Genomic DNA, 17356 nt, shown 5'->3' with positions numbered 1-17356 from the left:
ATTGTACGGAAGATTTGACAAAATCCCTGGTTCATTTAAGTAATTACAAAAATACGGATAATGAAAGTACTGAAATCAATAACGTTCCTCCCGTTATCAATATGAACCAATCAGAGATATTGCAGTCAAATAGTGTATTGCGTGATGTTAGTTGTTCAGACTATATAGAATTTGATATTCCCAAAAAAAATGCTTTTTTTTACGTATGTGAAGCCTTATTGAAAAAATGTATTGATCGTCACGAGGATTGCGAACAACTTAAATTGTATTTAAACTCGAATCAGCAAGTTTGCAATTTAAGTGCAGAATCTAAGTATCTTCGCTACAAAAATTATTCTAGAGACCAAATTTTGTTAGTGATTCCACCCGATGATTTTGTAGAAAATATTAAGAGGATGGAGCAGATATTCCAAAAAGCATTTAAAAATGATCACATAAACTGCAAAATTGGCATGTCTATTTATGAGCAAATAAAAGATTTACAGTTTTCACCACCCTGCCCATGCTTTCCGAAATTATATTTGCAAAAGTTATTTATTAGGATGCGGATATATTACACATTAAAGTTTAATAACAAGGCGTTTCGTAACGGTCGAAACCGAAGAAAGTATTTTTCTGTACCTAATTTGTAGTTTTTTAATAAATTTGTTATTCATTAAATATGTTTGTATTACTTCTTTTTGTATTACTTAATTTAAAGAAAATATGGTCCATGTGTAAAAATACTACATTACGCATATTCAAAATATACAAAAAACTGACTAGTAGGTATAATGTATAAAAAACTAAACATAAAATAAATAATTTAAACACTATATAGCTCTTAGACTGTTACCGCCTGGGCCATCTAGTGGCTTGACTTGACGTTGCCACTGTTCATGCGGTTGTGAGCGAAGCGCGAACAGCCGCGCCTAATATTTAACTAAAAGTGACAACCCTAAGACAGTAGGCAATTATATCGCGGATTGGGAAGAAGATGGCCTACTTCCCCTTTCTTTATAAGTACTATGGTACACAGGAAGAATTTCCCCACTCAATTCTAGAGTAATCATTTTTGTGCATTTCAAGATCTGAATAGGTATCTGCTAAAGTAGGTATATTCCAGTCTGATAAACCAAAAGAAATTCAGAAATTACGTATTTATTGAAAACATTTTATTTCTCGAGAAGAAACATTTCTCTTGTGTAGCCTGGTAGCTGCTGGTGATTCGAGAATCGGGACCGATCGCAGCGTTAATGGCCCGGAATTTCGTTGATTGCACGATTTCCGTACCCCTTCGTCCCGTTTTATCTCCGCTCTAAATCCTTTCGTCCTTACATAGGACGCTAGCCGCTCATAACCCGTTTTAGCTGGATTATTCCTATTTGTGTCAACGGAAGGGTTCATACCCGGTCCAAAATCCATTTGCCCAACCCATGGCACGTTTCATATCGTTGCAAAATCATTTTGACCGGTATGGGTTCCCACTAGGTCTTCGTAAAAAACTCTTGGTTCAAAGGATTTTATCTCCCCTAAATGGGTCCTTTCTTTTCGACGTGTGGAATCTTATTGTTATTGAGATTCCTAGAAGCCATCATACCTTCAGCATTTTACGACATCATGACATACATATTTCATAGTTCATTACATGCGCTGATACACGATGCAACTATGCGAGAGCGAGCACAAAATCTTAATAACGCTGAAGTACCCATTGGTAGCGATTTATGACGCAAATCTAAATATCCCTTGCCGCGCTGGCTCTCCCAGTGAAATTTATTCACATATTGCGGTATTTTTGCGTTGATTCCAGGCTATTAGCCAAACTGACGACGCTGCAGACTTGAAACTCAGTCATGCTAAGTCTAATTACGTAACACGCAGAGTTTATAGCTAATGCCTGAAGTCAAAGCTCTAAAAAATCGTTGAATTGGAAGCCCTGTTCCATAAAATTGCTCGATCTCAAATCGTATTGTTGCCCCATGTAAAGAAGGACACAAATAAGGAATTCGTGCTTCAGAACAACACGTGCTTGTCTGTCAGTAATAATAATAATATTGTTTATTTCAGTTACTGCGGCTATGCCAGAATATATAAAGATCAGTTCAACTCAGTGTTGGCAGAGACTCGATGTTTATAACAAATAACTGAAGCACTTATTCCTGGCACACATCCACCGTGCGGCTTACTATGCCATGGTCTGTTACAATATTTCCGTTCCATTCATTTTTACCAAGACTGCCTTTTTTAACTGGAATTCTTTGCCAAAGGAAAGAAATGAAAGTATTCGTTCGGAACATAAAGCGTTTGCAACATACTTTTTTTGCTCTTCTTATTTTTAATGACTTTTTCTGCGGCTGCTTTCATTTTGTTTGTGGTTTATGCTGTCTGAAATAGACTAGACAATACAAAAGTGAACGGAAGATAGATTCAGTAAAACCTAAATAGCTTATCTGTTATAGATAACTATAACATAATAATTAAACACCAAACCAATGCTTGGAATGAACAGGACAAAGATGAAATAATTACACAAGTAGTCAGGAAATTATTACGACAAAAACGAATCTAAATCTGTTCAGCAATGAAATCACAACTATAACTTCCCAAGATATTAGTGGCAAATTCATTATTTCGTCTATCTACATGAAAAAAATATTGCATGTCAGACTTATGTGCGAATTTTGCATGGCTTCGTGAAAGTCTATACGTCCGTTGGCAGAAACCTGATCTGACGGTCTCGACTAGAATGACACGCGGCAACTAAGAAGACATGCAACTTGTCTACAAAATACTGAACGTGGAGAGGTACCTATAAAATGTGATTTTGGGAGGAAAACTAAGGAAATATTATCGATCCCAGATGATGAGAAATCTGTCAAATATTACTTTCCTATAAGTTGTGTGCCTTCACAATTACGTACTTCAAGTTATTCTTACAGAATTTCTGCAACTGCGTAGTAATTTTGCAGATCAAGAACCCGGCCTTGTACACAGCCACGCCCTCAATGGTTGAGTTTGTTGAGCACCTACTTCAGAATTTCGCACATTGACTGACATTTCAATACGAATAATAAAGACACAACTAGATGAATAACAAGTAGCTTTTCAATGTAAAAAGTCGCTTACAAACTTAACACTCCTGTTTTTCCTTATACAACACCTACATTTGGACTGTAACAAGTTTCGAGTAATAAAAGGCGAGTCGATTGCAATAAACCAGGTATTCCATACCTCGAACTGCTACCTACTGAGTGGTCACATGTAACCTTCCTTCTAATATCTACGTACCTACTTAACACTTTCTTACTGATCTAGGAATAGAACCTTAGCAGGACTTCATTAATTCGTAACCAGCATTGAGGGTGATTGAGGGGTAACATTTCGTTTGAGAGTTTGCTAGCGATTGGGAAGGGAACTCTTTTTTACGTAATTGTATGAAGTTTCGAGTTTTAATGACAGGGGAACAGGGAAATTAAGACTTAAGTATCTGGGATTTTTTTGGGAAAATGTAGCTAAAAAAAGAACATGTCCTCATGTAGGCAGGCACACTGTATCAAGTAAGTAAATAATACGAGCAGTAAACGTGTCGTGCGAAAAGATTACGCCTTAATTAATTATTTGATAAGTCAAACACAAGTGCAATGACGCGAGACTGATTATTAGCAACACACATTAGATGCGCCATAATTTATTACTAAAACATTGTTTTTATTTTGAGAGTGTGTGGCGTAACAAGTTAACAACTGACTAGCTCTCATCTGAATTGCAAATGGCCGCCGCGCCGGGTGTGTAGACCCGGCAACGTCGCGCGGGTTGTTGAAGAGCGGCAACGTTGTATCGTGCGTATTTTTATCAAAGCAACAATCGCTGAGTTATCTGTTATCAAGAGGTATTGTAGTGGTCGTCCCGCTTGGCTGACTGGTGCCTGCTGGCTTCTAATCATTTTATACGATGCGTACCCCAATTACTTTTGGCACGCTTCAAGCATAAGTATTTTTAGTGGAAAAAACAAAGTGGAGACTGCACTGAATCCGTAGCTCCGTTGCATGAAACGGATGTCAATAGATTCATGCGAGTTTTACTACTATGTTTAGAAAGCACCTTTGAATGTGATTGTAGAGATCATAAATTAGACTGTCGTCGATTAAATTCTAATATGAATTAGGTACCTACCAACAAAACAAGTCAATAACTAACTTTACAAGACAAGCGGAGGATTATTTCTTTTGAACGTTACAAAGTAAACCACAGTCCACCGACAATTTCCAGATGATTTTGCACCATGCAATTTTTATAAGTAGAAATTCTGTAAAGTTTGTCGTGCAATAATTCCGAGTAACTTTCCATCAGCAAATATAACTCATCATAAACATTGATTTCTGTGAAAATAAGTTAGTCGGCGAACGCGGACGGTTTAGGGCGAGACGGGAGGGCCCGGGGCCCGGGGCGCGGGGCGCGGAGCGCGGGTAGCTACAGGGGCGCTCTAAATTAGATTTCTCTCGGGGGGTGCGCCTTCCCGGGACCTTGAGGCGCCTCCGTGCCACAGAATCAGCTGTTCTTCCACCCCACTGGGCTTTACCTTATTGATACATAGCTCAATATCAAATTGACACGTGTCACTACGATCTTGGATTGCAAATAAGAATTACACTCGGTTTGCATTATAAATTGGGTGACGTGGCCTGGTCACTAGACTTACAATGTAATATTCTTAGCTCTACATACCTGGGTATGTAAGTACGAATATCACAGAATACCTATCCAACCAAGTGTGTAAATGGTATAGCTACCTACATATTAGCTGCCATTTTGTTCTGCAACAACTTAAAGTCTCCATATATACTTTTGGTATCTGTCCTGAGAGTCTTATTATTTTTCGTTCCGTTTGCGGACCAAATTCAGTGCAGTTGTCGCAAAAGAAGCACTCGCTCTGTATTTTTTGTTCGTACACGTACACGATCCATGTTTCCTCAAGTGCTACGATGTCGCATGGAACAAACTCTTAATTACACTGTCTTATAATAACAACAGGGAAAGAAGACTAAAGAATTGATTGTGTCGCAACTAAATAGAACAAAACTTAAGAAGGATTAGGAAGGAATAGAGCAATAAGTTCAATCAAACGAGTCACAGTCTTTTGAAGGGTTTATAAAACGAGGTGCTTAGGATGAGGGTCTGAAAATTACCTTAAAATTGTATAAAAATAACAGTCTCAAAATTATGGTTTCATTAAACATACATTCTTTCTTTATATCCACGCACCTAAAACATGAGCATACTTTCAAAATACATACCGCTTTTTCATAAAACAACGAATGAATAAAAAGTCTCGCCCACGTCGGTCGGCATTTATAAACCCTAAAGGCTGGCAACTGGTTGCTAAGCAACGGCCGCCCTCAGAGGACGCGCCCTCCCAGCGCAATTAATTCCGAACCCTCCAGGAATAGGGTCGACCTTGGTTGCCCTGCTGATTTCATTTCGGCCGTTATTTGCGAAAACGGCTTGAGATGAAGTACCCACGTAATTTTTTCTATGACTTCATTAGGCGTGGCAGGTACTCCTAGCGTCAATATTGCGTGTTAAGAAACCTCCAACTCAGATATTGAGTCTCTGGGAGACGTCGTATCAGAATGAAATGCTTGAGCTCCTTTAGGCACTTAGGTGGATAGCATACAAGCTAGTTCCAATTTATTATGTGCAAGACTAATTTCACCGGTCATTTATAAAGTCGAAATCGCATAAATGGCGGAAAAGTCCGGTTTATTTGAAAATTTGAGGGAAATAGCTTCTGGGTATTCCGAACACTTACATAAATCTGAATCACATTCAGAAGCTATAGAAACTCAAATCTAAATCAATTATTTGGATAAATAAACTGCGCCGTCAGTCCATACCACTGGAATATTTGCAGCATTCAATATCCCACATATTGAATAATGCAAATGTCCAGCATAATTGAAGATAGCTAGGAAACGTCATTTACCGAGAGCGATGCCTTAAACAGGAAAAGTTTGTTTTGCATCGTATACGGACTTGTGCACGAGTGTGTGTAATGCGCACTTTCGTTTTGCGCTCGTGTGGGTTAGTGCGCAACGCCCTCATGCGCCCGCGCTCGCCAGACGCTCACGTTATCTTGCATTCCACAGATACTATACACCTACATTGTAGCCACCTACACACACATACATAATTGTAACCCAAATAGATATAGCGAGCCCATTTTAGCATTTATTCGTATTCGCCGCAGAGTTGTTCTTCAAGGGTATGTCTCAAAGAATCTCGGAGGCTTGGTGAACGCAGATTAAAATGGTCATGCGATGCATGTTTTATCGCCCCAATCTTAACATTTTCTGGCACATTGCCAAAGTCTGTTTTGCTAAGAGGAACTGCGCTTATAAGCAAGCTCATAGTTGGCTAGTTTGTTTTTGTGGCCAAGACACTGAGGGATTCTTAGAGATTATTGCTTGACGTAAATACTCTGCTCGTAACTATGTAACTGGTTTGATGTACAGTAAACAATAATTTGGAATCGAAATTCCTAGCCGCCTACGTACCTATGTTTAAAAATGATTGGACTCGTAGTAATTTCAAAGATTTCTCAGCTAAACATCACGACTTAAATGTCGCATCGTGCATGTTTATCTAAACTAACCTGTAACACAGGATTTCGTAGTCAAATTGTGGAACATGCTAGATTGATATGGCCGCTAGTATGACTCGTCGCGGGTTTTACTTATTTATGAACGTGTTTACAACATCAGGCTAGTGTCTGTGTCTAGCTATGATTATCAAATTTGAGGTGCGAGTTGTTTCAACAACTAATGGAAAACCCAAAAGTCACGAGGCTAAATGAGTCCGCGGACCTCATATATTTGTGTATTTGGTAAACAGGTCTAGGACCCTATTTCCACTGATTTTGAATAATTTTGAATATAAGGGATATAATGTTCTGGTTATGATGCTGTTCAGTTGTCTTATTTATTACAACAAAATCATTGCGGAACTTCGGACTCGCTCATAAAATCGCTTTATGTGTATCTAGAGAAAGGTCTTGGTTTTTTTGTTGACAAGATAGCCAGGTGTCCGTTGCATTCGATTAAGATGACCGACATTCCATTTCTATGTTTTTTTCTTCTTTTTTTTTAACTTGAGATGTGTTTACTTCAAGAGGTTTAGATCATGCTTTTTTATATTTTTGTTGATATGGTTTTACGTATCTTGATTTCTTATTATTTGTTGTTTTAATTAAAGTAGGTAACCAAACACATTGTACGTAGTATATTTCTAAGTTTCTAATGCATACTTACTTTTAGTCCTTCGTCATCATGCCAGCTGCTACAAAGTGTTATAACTAAAGGACCAAAAATAGACGAACCTTCATAAAAACATTTATTGATAGTTCTCGTACGTAAGTAGTCCTAATACTCGTGTATGCAGATGTATCGTTATCATTGTATACTTATCAGTCAGATAAAAAAAAAAGATCTGGCTCGTAGTGTGAATGTTGCTAGGCAAAAAAACTGTTGCGAAATCCGAGAGAATACTTTCTTTGTAATAATCTTTATTATTTATAAAACTAGACCACGTTACTATTTCATCAGCACAATACCATAAGATGTCGTGTGTACCATAAAGTAAGGTTATGTTTATTGATTTAACGAAACTGATGTTTTTCCTTGTTGTCATTTGAAATTGTTTAATTAATGTATCCAAATATTATCAGTTATGGACCAAGCAATGAAATTACATTAGGTGAAAATTAGTATGCCACACGTGTTAGTCACAAAATAATGATAGCGTTGTCGAATATGGAATCACTGTAATTTTTTCACTATGTCATAATATGCCAATTCTAATGAAATTATTCTGATTGTTTCAGGTACCTACAAGTTAAAAATGCAGCTGTCACTGATTATGCTACAGAATGGTAATTTTTCAACACAAGAGAGAGTGCTAACAGACCTGCACATTCAAAACATTGACGATGTAATTAGAAATCAAGAAGTGCTAACACGTTACCAACACATTAAGCTCACTAACTATGTTACCTTTCATTTTCACATAATTTAAGGATTTTTTTATTCGACTTAAAAACTGGTGTATTTTTTGTCATGTTTTTTCTAAAATATAATCACAACATTTATTCGCAGTAATTTCATCGATTTACGCAAATGCTAGCTTCGAGAGGTCACTGGACACTCCGATCACATACTCGAGAGCTTCAATCATCCTTTGTTTCTATTGTATCGAACACTTTCAGCACGTTCGACATCCGCAGCGCGACTGCCGCGAAATCCATTCAACAGGCCGACAGGATGTGGGCGGGGCGTGCGGGACGCGGCGTCATTGGGCGAGCTCGCGACTCGCAGTGATGGCCGCCGTCGCATTCAACCAATGAGCGGCGCGCGAGCCGAACGCGCGTCCGTCCGGCGAGCGTGCGACGTTGCCAGCTTTTACCAGAAAAAAAAATACCAGATTCGACCTTCTTAGGACCCCCGGTTTTTTTTTGTTTGGCCGCGTTATCATTCGGGAACGTGTATTGAGGTCCTTATCCGTTTGTGAGATGGTTCTGCGCAGGTGGATGTGTTGTGTTGTGTTATAGTTTATTATGGTGTGGTCCACGCAGACTGGCGAAGTGTTGATTGACATCGTAACGAGGTACCGTACATACATAATTCGTTATATTTTTATTGTGTACATAAAACACGGCTGAGTCATGTGACATTACAATTACCTCATTCACTAAACTGCGTGAGCATTATCACGGCTAGTGACTGTTTATCGCTTAATTCGATGTTTTGAATAAATAAAGTTTGTGATATCGTTTATTTGGTGGTGACTACGTAGGTATCAAAGGTTATTGACGTTTGTTTCACAATCTCTTATGTGCTACATAGGAGTTGTATCCTCATGTTGCATTCTTGCATCGTAGATGGTAGGGGTCGTTGACACTATCGGTGCATCTTACATGGGTGTAACATGAACTGTGCGGCGAACAGCAGCCCTTGTAGGGTCACAGGTCGGGTGCAACCATACCTGGTGGAATGTTATCTTTGCATCAACAATCTGCCTAGATGGAAAATATCTGATTAGTCACTTCACAATCGATATCCCATGACATCTAATGATGATATTGTTAGTGCCTGTGTCCTCATTGGCAATAATTTGGAACAGATTCCAGTTTTGTTTCCAACGAAGTTGTCGATACTAGTCAACTTGCAATGAGAGATAGGTAGTTGCATCAAAGGTCTTACTACGTAGTTCCTACTTCCTACGTAGTTCGTGTGTCATATACCTAGGTGCCTACCTTCCTTCTTGTATTCTAGGAAAGAGATCAAAAGTTTGATTGAACTTATTGGCAACAGACCAGGCCAGCTTGATCTAATAGGATAAGCCACAAGATCAAATAGCACACAGCACTATTTACTTTCTAAATATTCTGGTATCTATATAGGTGCCTACCTCAATATATCTCTTGGTTCTTTATGATTAGGAAGTTGTCTCCCAAATGGCATACTAATAGGATCTAACTTGATGGTGGTTATTTTACTTCTGATTACAGTCCAATTATCACTGGCGATAATGATGATTTAGGCAACAATTTGATGTACCTAGGTATTGGAAATAGGTATACGTGAGTCAAATTTGATAACCCCACTATTATGTATCATTGTCTTAGCTTTGAGATCAAGCTAGTGGTGTAGTTACCAAATATCAAAACACACAGGATAGCTAGATTTGTCTTCAATTAAAGTACACAAGCAAAGACAGTAAATCAAAAGCAAGCTTGCCAGTTCATCATCTTCATCTTGAGATGGTATATGGGACCTTCGAATTGTGACCGATTCATTAGTAATTTGGACCTGACCTATCCAAATCACGTCAGCAACCTTCTACATCCTACTGTACTGCAAGGAATTCGCTACAGCACTGGAATCTACTCAACTTATAAAGTAAAATCTTGAGGAAAATACAACTTTTGTGTTTCCTTAGTCAAAAGCAGAATTAGCAATCAAATTATTGAAGGCTAACTACTTTCCTTTTCAAAGTCCAATATTTTAATGTCTGTTCGATCATCTATCACCAGTGTTACTTTAAAAACATATTGATGTAAAACCTCTACAGTATCTACACTAGAATCTTCCATGTTAGGATCCAAAACCTACTTACCACTTACTCTGCCCATGCATCATAGAGTAAGGAACACAGTATGCACATTGCACAGAGCTCCACTCGTAAATAACCTACTTATTAGAGCAACGTTTCATTATACTTAAGCTATGGCCATGTGTTGGTGGCACATTTGCCAAGCTACAAATACATAGCTACCTTCGAGTTTGTGGTCCATTTAATTGCTGTCTTAAAATCTACGAATCTAATAAGCATAAGCATTAAACATGGTAGGAATTAGGAATAACTAAAGATCTTTGGCTAGTTTTATTATTTTGGTCAATAGGAACGTGCATGCGAAACTACAATAATGACTTAATAACTATTATTTCAGTCAGAAAGAGTAAGATGTCTTTTAGTGGAAAAGCCAAATCAAATTTAATATTTAGACAATCAAATGACTCCAACTCTATGGTTCAGTATAGTCTTCTACTATGTAATATGCCTCTACTATGTACCTATAAGACCTGTGACTTGGGAGAGGATCAGGATGGCTTTGCTACGTGGATGGTAGCAAGGTTCAGTTCAACAGTAAATCGAACTTTAAGATCTCTGCAGAGAGATCATGCATAGGATTGAAGTTGATGATAGCAACTCTACGCAGATTTATAGAGATGATAAAGCTATTCTTAACTAAAGACCTTAAGACCTTCTGAGCTTCACGTGACCTGTTAAGTATAAACAATGGACATGATGCCTCATTTAGAGACACAATAGTCTATCCCAGACATCAGCAAGTCGTTAACTACATCGGCATTGTACTCAATATCAATTGGTCAAATCATGTCTTACTCAAACATACGAGAACCTATTGATGTAATACACAAAATATGTTGTAATCAAAACTAACAAAACAACTACTGATTATAAAACGATTTACTTAAAAGCGCATAACATTTCGGTTTTAATTAACGTTGTGTCAATACGACAAAGGAAGGTGACCCTATGTAATTCTACCTGTTTATATAGTTTAGAGGTTATTTCGGGCTAGTCAAACTAACAGTCACTTTGACATTATGCCCTTGGTAGATCGCGATAAACCCAGTAATATGTTATGCGCATGCACGTCTGCGCACGCCCAGATTGAGCTTTAAATAAAGAACAAACACGACGCCTACTTTAAATGTCGATCTGTCTGCTAGGAAAACTTAATTGTTCCTTCATGGAAGCAGGAAAAACACGAACAGGTTTATGTAGTTATAGATCATATTATAAAGCACTTATTTATTTGCTGGCTTATGGAAGTTCGCACAGATTATTATTTGTGTTGAAAGACTTAAATAAATTCTAAACTGTGTTTAATATTCGTGCCTAATAGTTTCCCGATTGGATTTGAAAACTGGATTAACTGAAATAGCCGGTTATTAATGCACGCACAGGTTTATAAATATTCCTAGATTTAGAGTTTGTGTTAGTTTGTTTAATACCACGCAGCTTTTTAAATTGGAATCTACGAAAGGTACCTAAATAAAATTACTTTGGAAATATCTGCGTTGCCTATACATATCTGGACTAGTATTGCTTGCACTAGTGCTATAAAATGGCGATCGACTTTTGCAGCCCAGTGAGCCAACGGTCCCCGGAGAAATTCTGGGACATGCAATCGAATTGACTGCACAACTTTTTTTCCAGCCTGCATTTTTAGTCGAAATAAAATATAGAAAGATAAGTTGACGTTTCTGTGCAGTTCAAAAAATCCTTTCCTCTTATGAAGTCGCAAAATAATCACGAAATATGCAAGTACTAGATACATATTTTGTAAGTCAAGACAAAATAACTACTAAGATAAATTATGCTTGTATAAATACTCGTATCATGTATATTGGTTTACAAGCTCTAAGTTGTGAGGCTACATGATAACCCCTGTCTACCAAACATAGGCTTAACATACATAGCAATAACATATAGTTTATGTAATGTCTGCAGTTTGTTGATAAGCTCCTACTCTAAACACTAGCACTTAAAGACTTAGTGGTACACTTCGTTAATTCTATAGATACTTACCTAACTAATACTACTATTGTGTATGAGACAAATCCAGACCTACATTGATCTAAGACGGCAATATTTTTGCGAGTTAGTTCTCCGTCTTTACTAGTTCTTAAGTCCTGACTAAGTGAAAGTAACCAACAATGGTTACTTTCACGGGGAATCTCATCTCTGAATGCATACCTTGAAGCAAAAGAAGTATTGGTTCCTATAAAGCAGACATCCAGTAAACACCTCTGATGAAATTAGGTGTGTCAGGGTGCCCTACTGCCTTAACCTTTAAGGAAACCAAGTTTGAATATGTCCTCAATAAATTCAAGAATTAAAACACAGTTATAGAACACTATTAATATAATAATGTCATACAAAGTCCACACACGCTCCCCGGTGCCGCAGTGTCGATGACACATCGATCGTCTTGCGACGAGCTCTAATCGGCTCTGACCTCATAATTATTTCACACTGGGTAACTAACACACAACTGTATCCTGGACGAACGAATTACGAGTCCAGAAGACCTTGCGAATAAATTACTTCAAAGCAAATTGTTGTAACTAAACAGACTGCAGACAGACATAACAACTTTCTATTCGATAAATATAAAGTTCTTTGGGCGGTATTATGGTACAGATGGAGATCGTAATACTTTTTCCTCTGTTGCCAAGGGTAATGATTTAGATACACTTATCTTCTAAGTTTTAGACGTTAGACGTAAAGGTTCCTGGAATACCAGAAAGATTCCATAAAGTTAATTACAAAAACTTACGTACAAGGAAATAATTGCTATTTCGGGTGAGTCATCAACATCATCTCAGAATCAAGTTGACTGTTACATGGGCCTCTCACAGACCTCACCTAATCCTTATTCGACTGTTTGAATCATCAAAAAATCTTGGAAGTAGACTACATTATAGCATGCTGTTAAGCCCATAATATTTTGATACACAGAACCGGCATTTAGCTTATTTGGTTAACAATACATGATGACAAATATTTGTTTAGTTTTTGCGGAGATAAAGAATGAAGCTGTTTTAATATCTGCATTTGCCATTGTGTTGCGATCTAGACGTAGTTTTCTCATATTTTTCTCTTTCTTTGCAACGTAGTCGAAGTGTCTGTGATTATTACGTCCGTGTTAGTCCCCATAGAATTTCTTGGGAAAATCCATTATTGAGTTTAATCGGTGCTCAGTACTTGAATAGGCCGTAGAAGGTTTGATACTAGGTACAGCTCGCATTTCTAACCGTCAAAACTATAATCTATACAACAAAACTGTAAAGCGAAACCCAGAACATCGTTTTTATCGGTAACTCACGTTTGCTACGTTTTGAGAATTTTAATTCGTAAGGGTCATCAAAATTTTGATCAACAGCGTATTTTTGTTCAAAGAAAAGGTATGGTTTGGTAGGTATACGTTTCTTGAGGTATGTGAAGGAACAGGAGGTTCTTGAAAATAACCAGTTCTGCGAACTGTTCGACAGAATCTGTGGCATTTTGAGTGGTCTATTTAGAGGTAGCACTGGCTTTAACAGAAGACAGGTCTGTATTAAAGTGGCACACATCCATACTATTTGTAAAAGCTATAAATATAGTACATACACAGTTGATTAAAACGTCATCAATGAAAGTAAAACTAGCAGGATGCGCGTTGCGCGGTGTTTCTCAGAACCTCGATTATTGACCGGCCGGCTCGCTTCCTGTAAACATGAGGTATGCGTTGCTATGCGACCACTACTGGTTGTCTAGCACTAGAATCAAAATGGCCGTACTGCACGTGTACGTCTAACTACGTGGTTTGATTGACTGGGTTGCATCGTCGCGTCCGGGAATCAAAATATTTATAAACGAAGTTTTTGTTATGAAAAGAATAATCGTTATGACGTGAATGCTGGTACACTGTTATGAAATAAACACCGACTAGTATTTCGACGTAGATTCTGTTTTTATACGAGCCGCACATTAATGTCAATCTGATAGGAAGGAGAGAAATACTGTGTTTTTCCACGCCAGAACCACGAAATTATGTTTTCATTGCGTTGCTGTGTTACGTGTTGTTTCCTGCGAAAGTTGATTAGTTAGCAAAGTTATCGATTGCAGATTGGCTGTGCTTGTAGACTGTCCAGTTTTATTGGTTCAGCTGCCATTAGCTGTACAGCTTTCTAGCTTTATTGGAAAACCAACGCTACACGCCAGGCAATTACTGTTGCCACAGCAGTTTCTTGCTATTCCTCGTTTTAAAACCTCATTTCTTCTTTAGTTTCCTTATAACTTCTCTATCTCTGGGTATCAGCACATTTGTTATATAAAACTTGGCAGTCACTGTGGGAGTCACGGATGTTATTGAGAGAACTGAAACACGCCACGCGAGCCACGTTTACACGACCTCAATACGACTGACTGTAAGCATTTTCGCATGCATTTGCATGAGACCGTTAACTACATGAAAACGGCAGAAAGCTGAGCTATTGACTTTTAAATTGTACAGCTAGGGCTGACAATATCCACAGTTCTATTTGTTTCATCATTGGCATGATACGCATGGAATTCCCAAAAACTGGAAATAGAAACTACGCAATCTTATGCAGTGTTTTATTGTTGACACTTGAATTAATTGTGAGATCGTAAAAATGTTTAACGCCTATGTTTACAGAAACTTGAATTTGACCGTCAATGAGTCCGTGGCTATTGTCTAATTAATCAACATAACAAGATTAAGCCCGTACGACGATATGTTTAAGATTTAGCCGTGACATCATTGAACATTCCTCATCTCGAATGTTCAAATCATATTTTTTGTCAACCCTAAACGATTTCCTGTTTTTAGGTAACAAACAAACCAAAATGTAAAACCACGGCTAACTGTCCATAATGACCGTACCGTTTCCCATTTTCGGCAAGAAATACCAATTATATCGAAGTTTATAATAAAAGTTAAGGAAACTGGTTTAATAATAAGGCAAAGTTTTTGCCACCAACAAGGTCAGGACATGAGCATAATTAAACTCGTTTACAATATCAAGGGAAAATTGGAAACAATTGAGTGAATGTTATTTTCGAGGGTTGTTGGGTCGACATTGAGGTTATTCCTTTCAGTACAGCCTTACTGAGGATTCCCTTGGAAGATATTTTTAAACGAAACCCTTATAGTAAAATCAAAGGCCTTGTCAAAAATTCTTCTGATTTACAAACATTACTATGTGCTGCTTAGCTTGATTTAGCTACTGTATTTAAAAATATATTGTTACTTTGTTCCATGGAACCCATGCCAACTTTATATAGGTTATATTTATTGCGTGGGACACCGTCGTCCGACACCATTGCAAATTCATTTATTCATTCTGACATATTTTTTCAACTTCATTACGTTGTGTTCACCGTTTAAATGTCTATCTGCGAGAAGGTTTACAGTTAGATTTGTTTTTGCGTCACTAGAATGACTGTCCACTGAAAAATTCGTGGATGGCAGATCTTTGGTTGATGGTGAATCATTATAAATTCTTGCACGTGGCTTCATTCTGGATTATTTGTGGTTATAGTTCGGCCATTCAGAGAATGCGTTCCTGACACGTCGCGATTGAACTGACGACGTAACTTTGCAATGGCGTTGCAGTTACGATAAAAATATTTTTGCTGGTTGTTTACCGTTTTAACAATTGAGGAGCATTAAAACAACATTATTATATCAATAATCAATGAATGTAGTTACGTCGTCAGTTCAATCGCGACGTGTCAGGAACGCATTCTCTGAATGGCCGAACTATAGTGTTTTCGACTGCAAAATATTGTCACTTTATATTTAAAAATCAGCTTTATTTCGTTTCATACACACCGAGTATTATACTCGGTGTACCGGTTATCGGAGAGAATTAATGGGTAGGTTTTATTTTGTTCCATATATGAAGTTATCTATGTTGATGATCTCGTCGTGTTAGCTCCTCCCCATCTGTTGAACCAGACTAGGTTCAATGAAATAGTAAGTGCTCATTAAGATGGTGAGATTCTCCCGTAATGTGTTTATTTCTGACGTTAAATTACTTGTGCGGTTAAATAGGTATTTTCTTCTTGTATAGCAACAGATTTTATTATTATATTAACGCCCACCTTTCCGGATAACGTGTTAAAATGATCTCACGTCTTCAAGGACAAAATAATTTCTGAGAAACTATTTCATTAATTGTAAACAAGAAAGACCAAGGATTTAATATATTCCATTATATGCTAATTGTGTTTCGTAATAGTGTATCTAATGGGCATGTTATTTAAATATCGTGTCGGAAGGTGCTTGTTCTAAATTACATGACAATTAATCAATGCGGGTTAGTAATCGCTTTTTCTTTGTGTGAAAAAGTAGTGTGAAACACATTTAATTAATTACATTGCTTGTGTACAAAAATATCGACTGAGGTATTTTTAAGCCTTCGGTTAAAGCATTTTTTTCCATAGCAGAAAAGGAGGAATGCATTTTCGCAAATTCTTTCAAAAGTAATGAGAACTTTACCTATTAATTAAAGAATGTGGTAAATAAATTTATAAAATGAATCAAGGTAATCTGCTTAGTTTGCCATTCAGATCGAAAAATAAAAATAAACCGGGACATTAAAACAAGAACCACAAAATGTGTAGGTATTCATTATATTAAATACACAATGCGACTGGCTAATCATCGGGACATTAATCGACGTTTAAGAATTTTAAAGTCTGTCTTCTTTGCAGCTTAATCGCAGCTCTGTTATAAGTAACATACCAACCCATAATAAAATTGCATGCATTCTAGACTAGAAGTAACCTGCAAAGTGGTTGTCGGTTTGTTAGAATAGCATTCTGATCCGTCTATTCTCAGTAACCACAGTGCAGCTCAAACAGAACTTGGCGTGACAATATAATACACGGTAATTACGGACGACAGACGGCCAGCTGCATTTCGCATCATCACTTCTAAACGCCAACCGGACAGTATCTGTTTTCGTTTACTCGGTACACTGCACTTGTGTTGCGCTGCTACAGAAATGAAAAAAAAAACCTGAACGCTTTCCCGCCGCTTTGCACTTCAATTGCAACTTAACCTACAAACGCTGCGAATTAGATTTTGAATCTTATGTCTCAGTGTTACGATTGGATATTTTTTATTGCGTGCGAGCGATTGTGACCTTTCGTCGGGAGCGAGTGCATGCGTCACACGTAATGGCGGCTGCGCGGGCGGGTGGCGCGCAGGTCA

The 17356-nt window shown here is 37.7% G+C and overlaps 1 protein-coding gene across 7 annotated transcripts in view; it reads left to right on the top strand.

Moving 5' to 3' along the window:
- The window catches only part of LOC124639501, a 108429-nt gene that overhangs the window by 42235 nt on the left and 48838 nt on the right, over positions 1–17356 (top strand). For 6 of the 7 annotated variants that reach the window (XM_047176900.1, XM_047176899.1, XM_047176896.1 and 3 more), the window contains exon 1: positions 8367–8640. The exons of the other annotated variant lie outside the window; for it this stretch is intronic. In XM_047176900.1, the coding sequence (XP_047032856.1) occupies positions 8591–8640 (50 nt within the window). In that variant the 5' untranslated portion in view covers positions 8367–8590. Of the gene's footprint in view, positions 1–8366; positions 8641–17356 lie in introns of those variants that run through there. 7 annotated transcript variants of the gene reach the window in all.

This window comes from Helicoverpa zea, chromosome 19, assembly GCF_022581195.2.
Source record: "Helicoverpa zea isolate HzStark_Cry1AcR chromosome 19, ilHelZeax1.1, whole genome shotgun sequence".
Taxonomy (NCBI): domain Eukaryota; kingdom Metazoa; phylum Arthropoda; class Insecta; order Lepidoptera; family Noctuidae; genus Helicoverpa; species Helicoverpa zea.
This window is presented reverse-complemented; position numbering and strand designations above follow the sequence as displayed.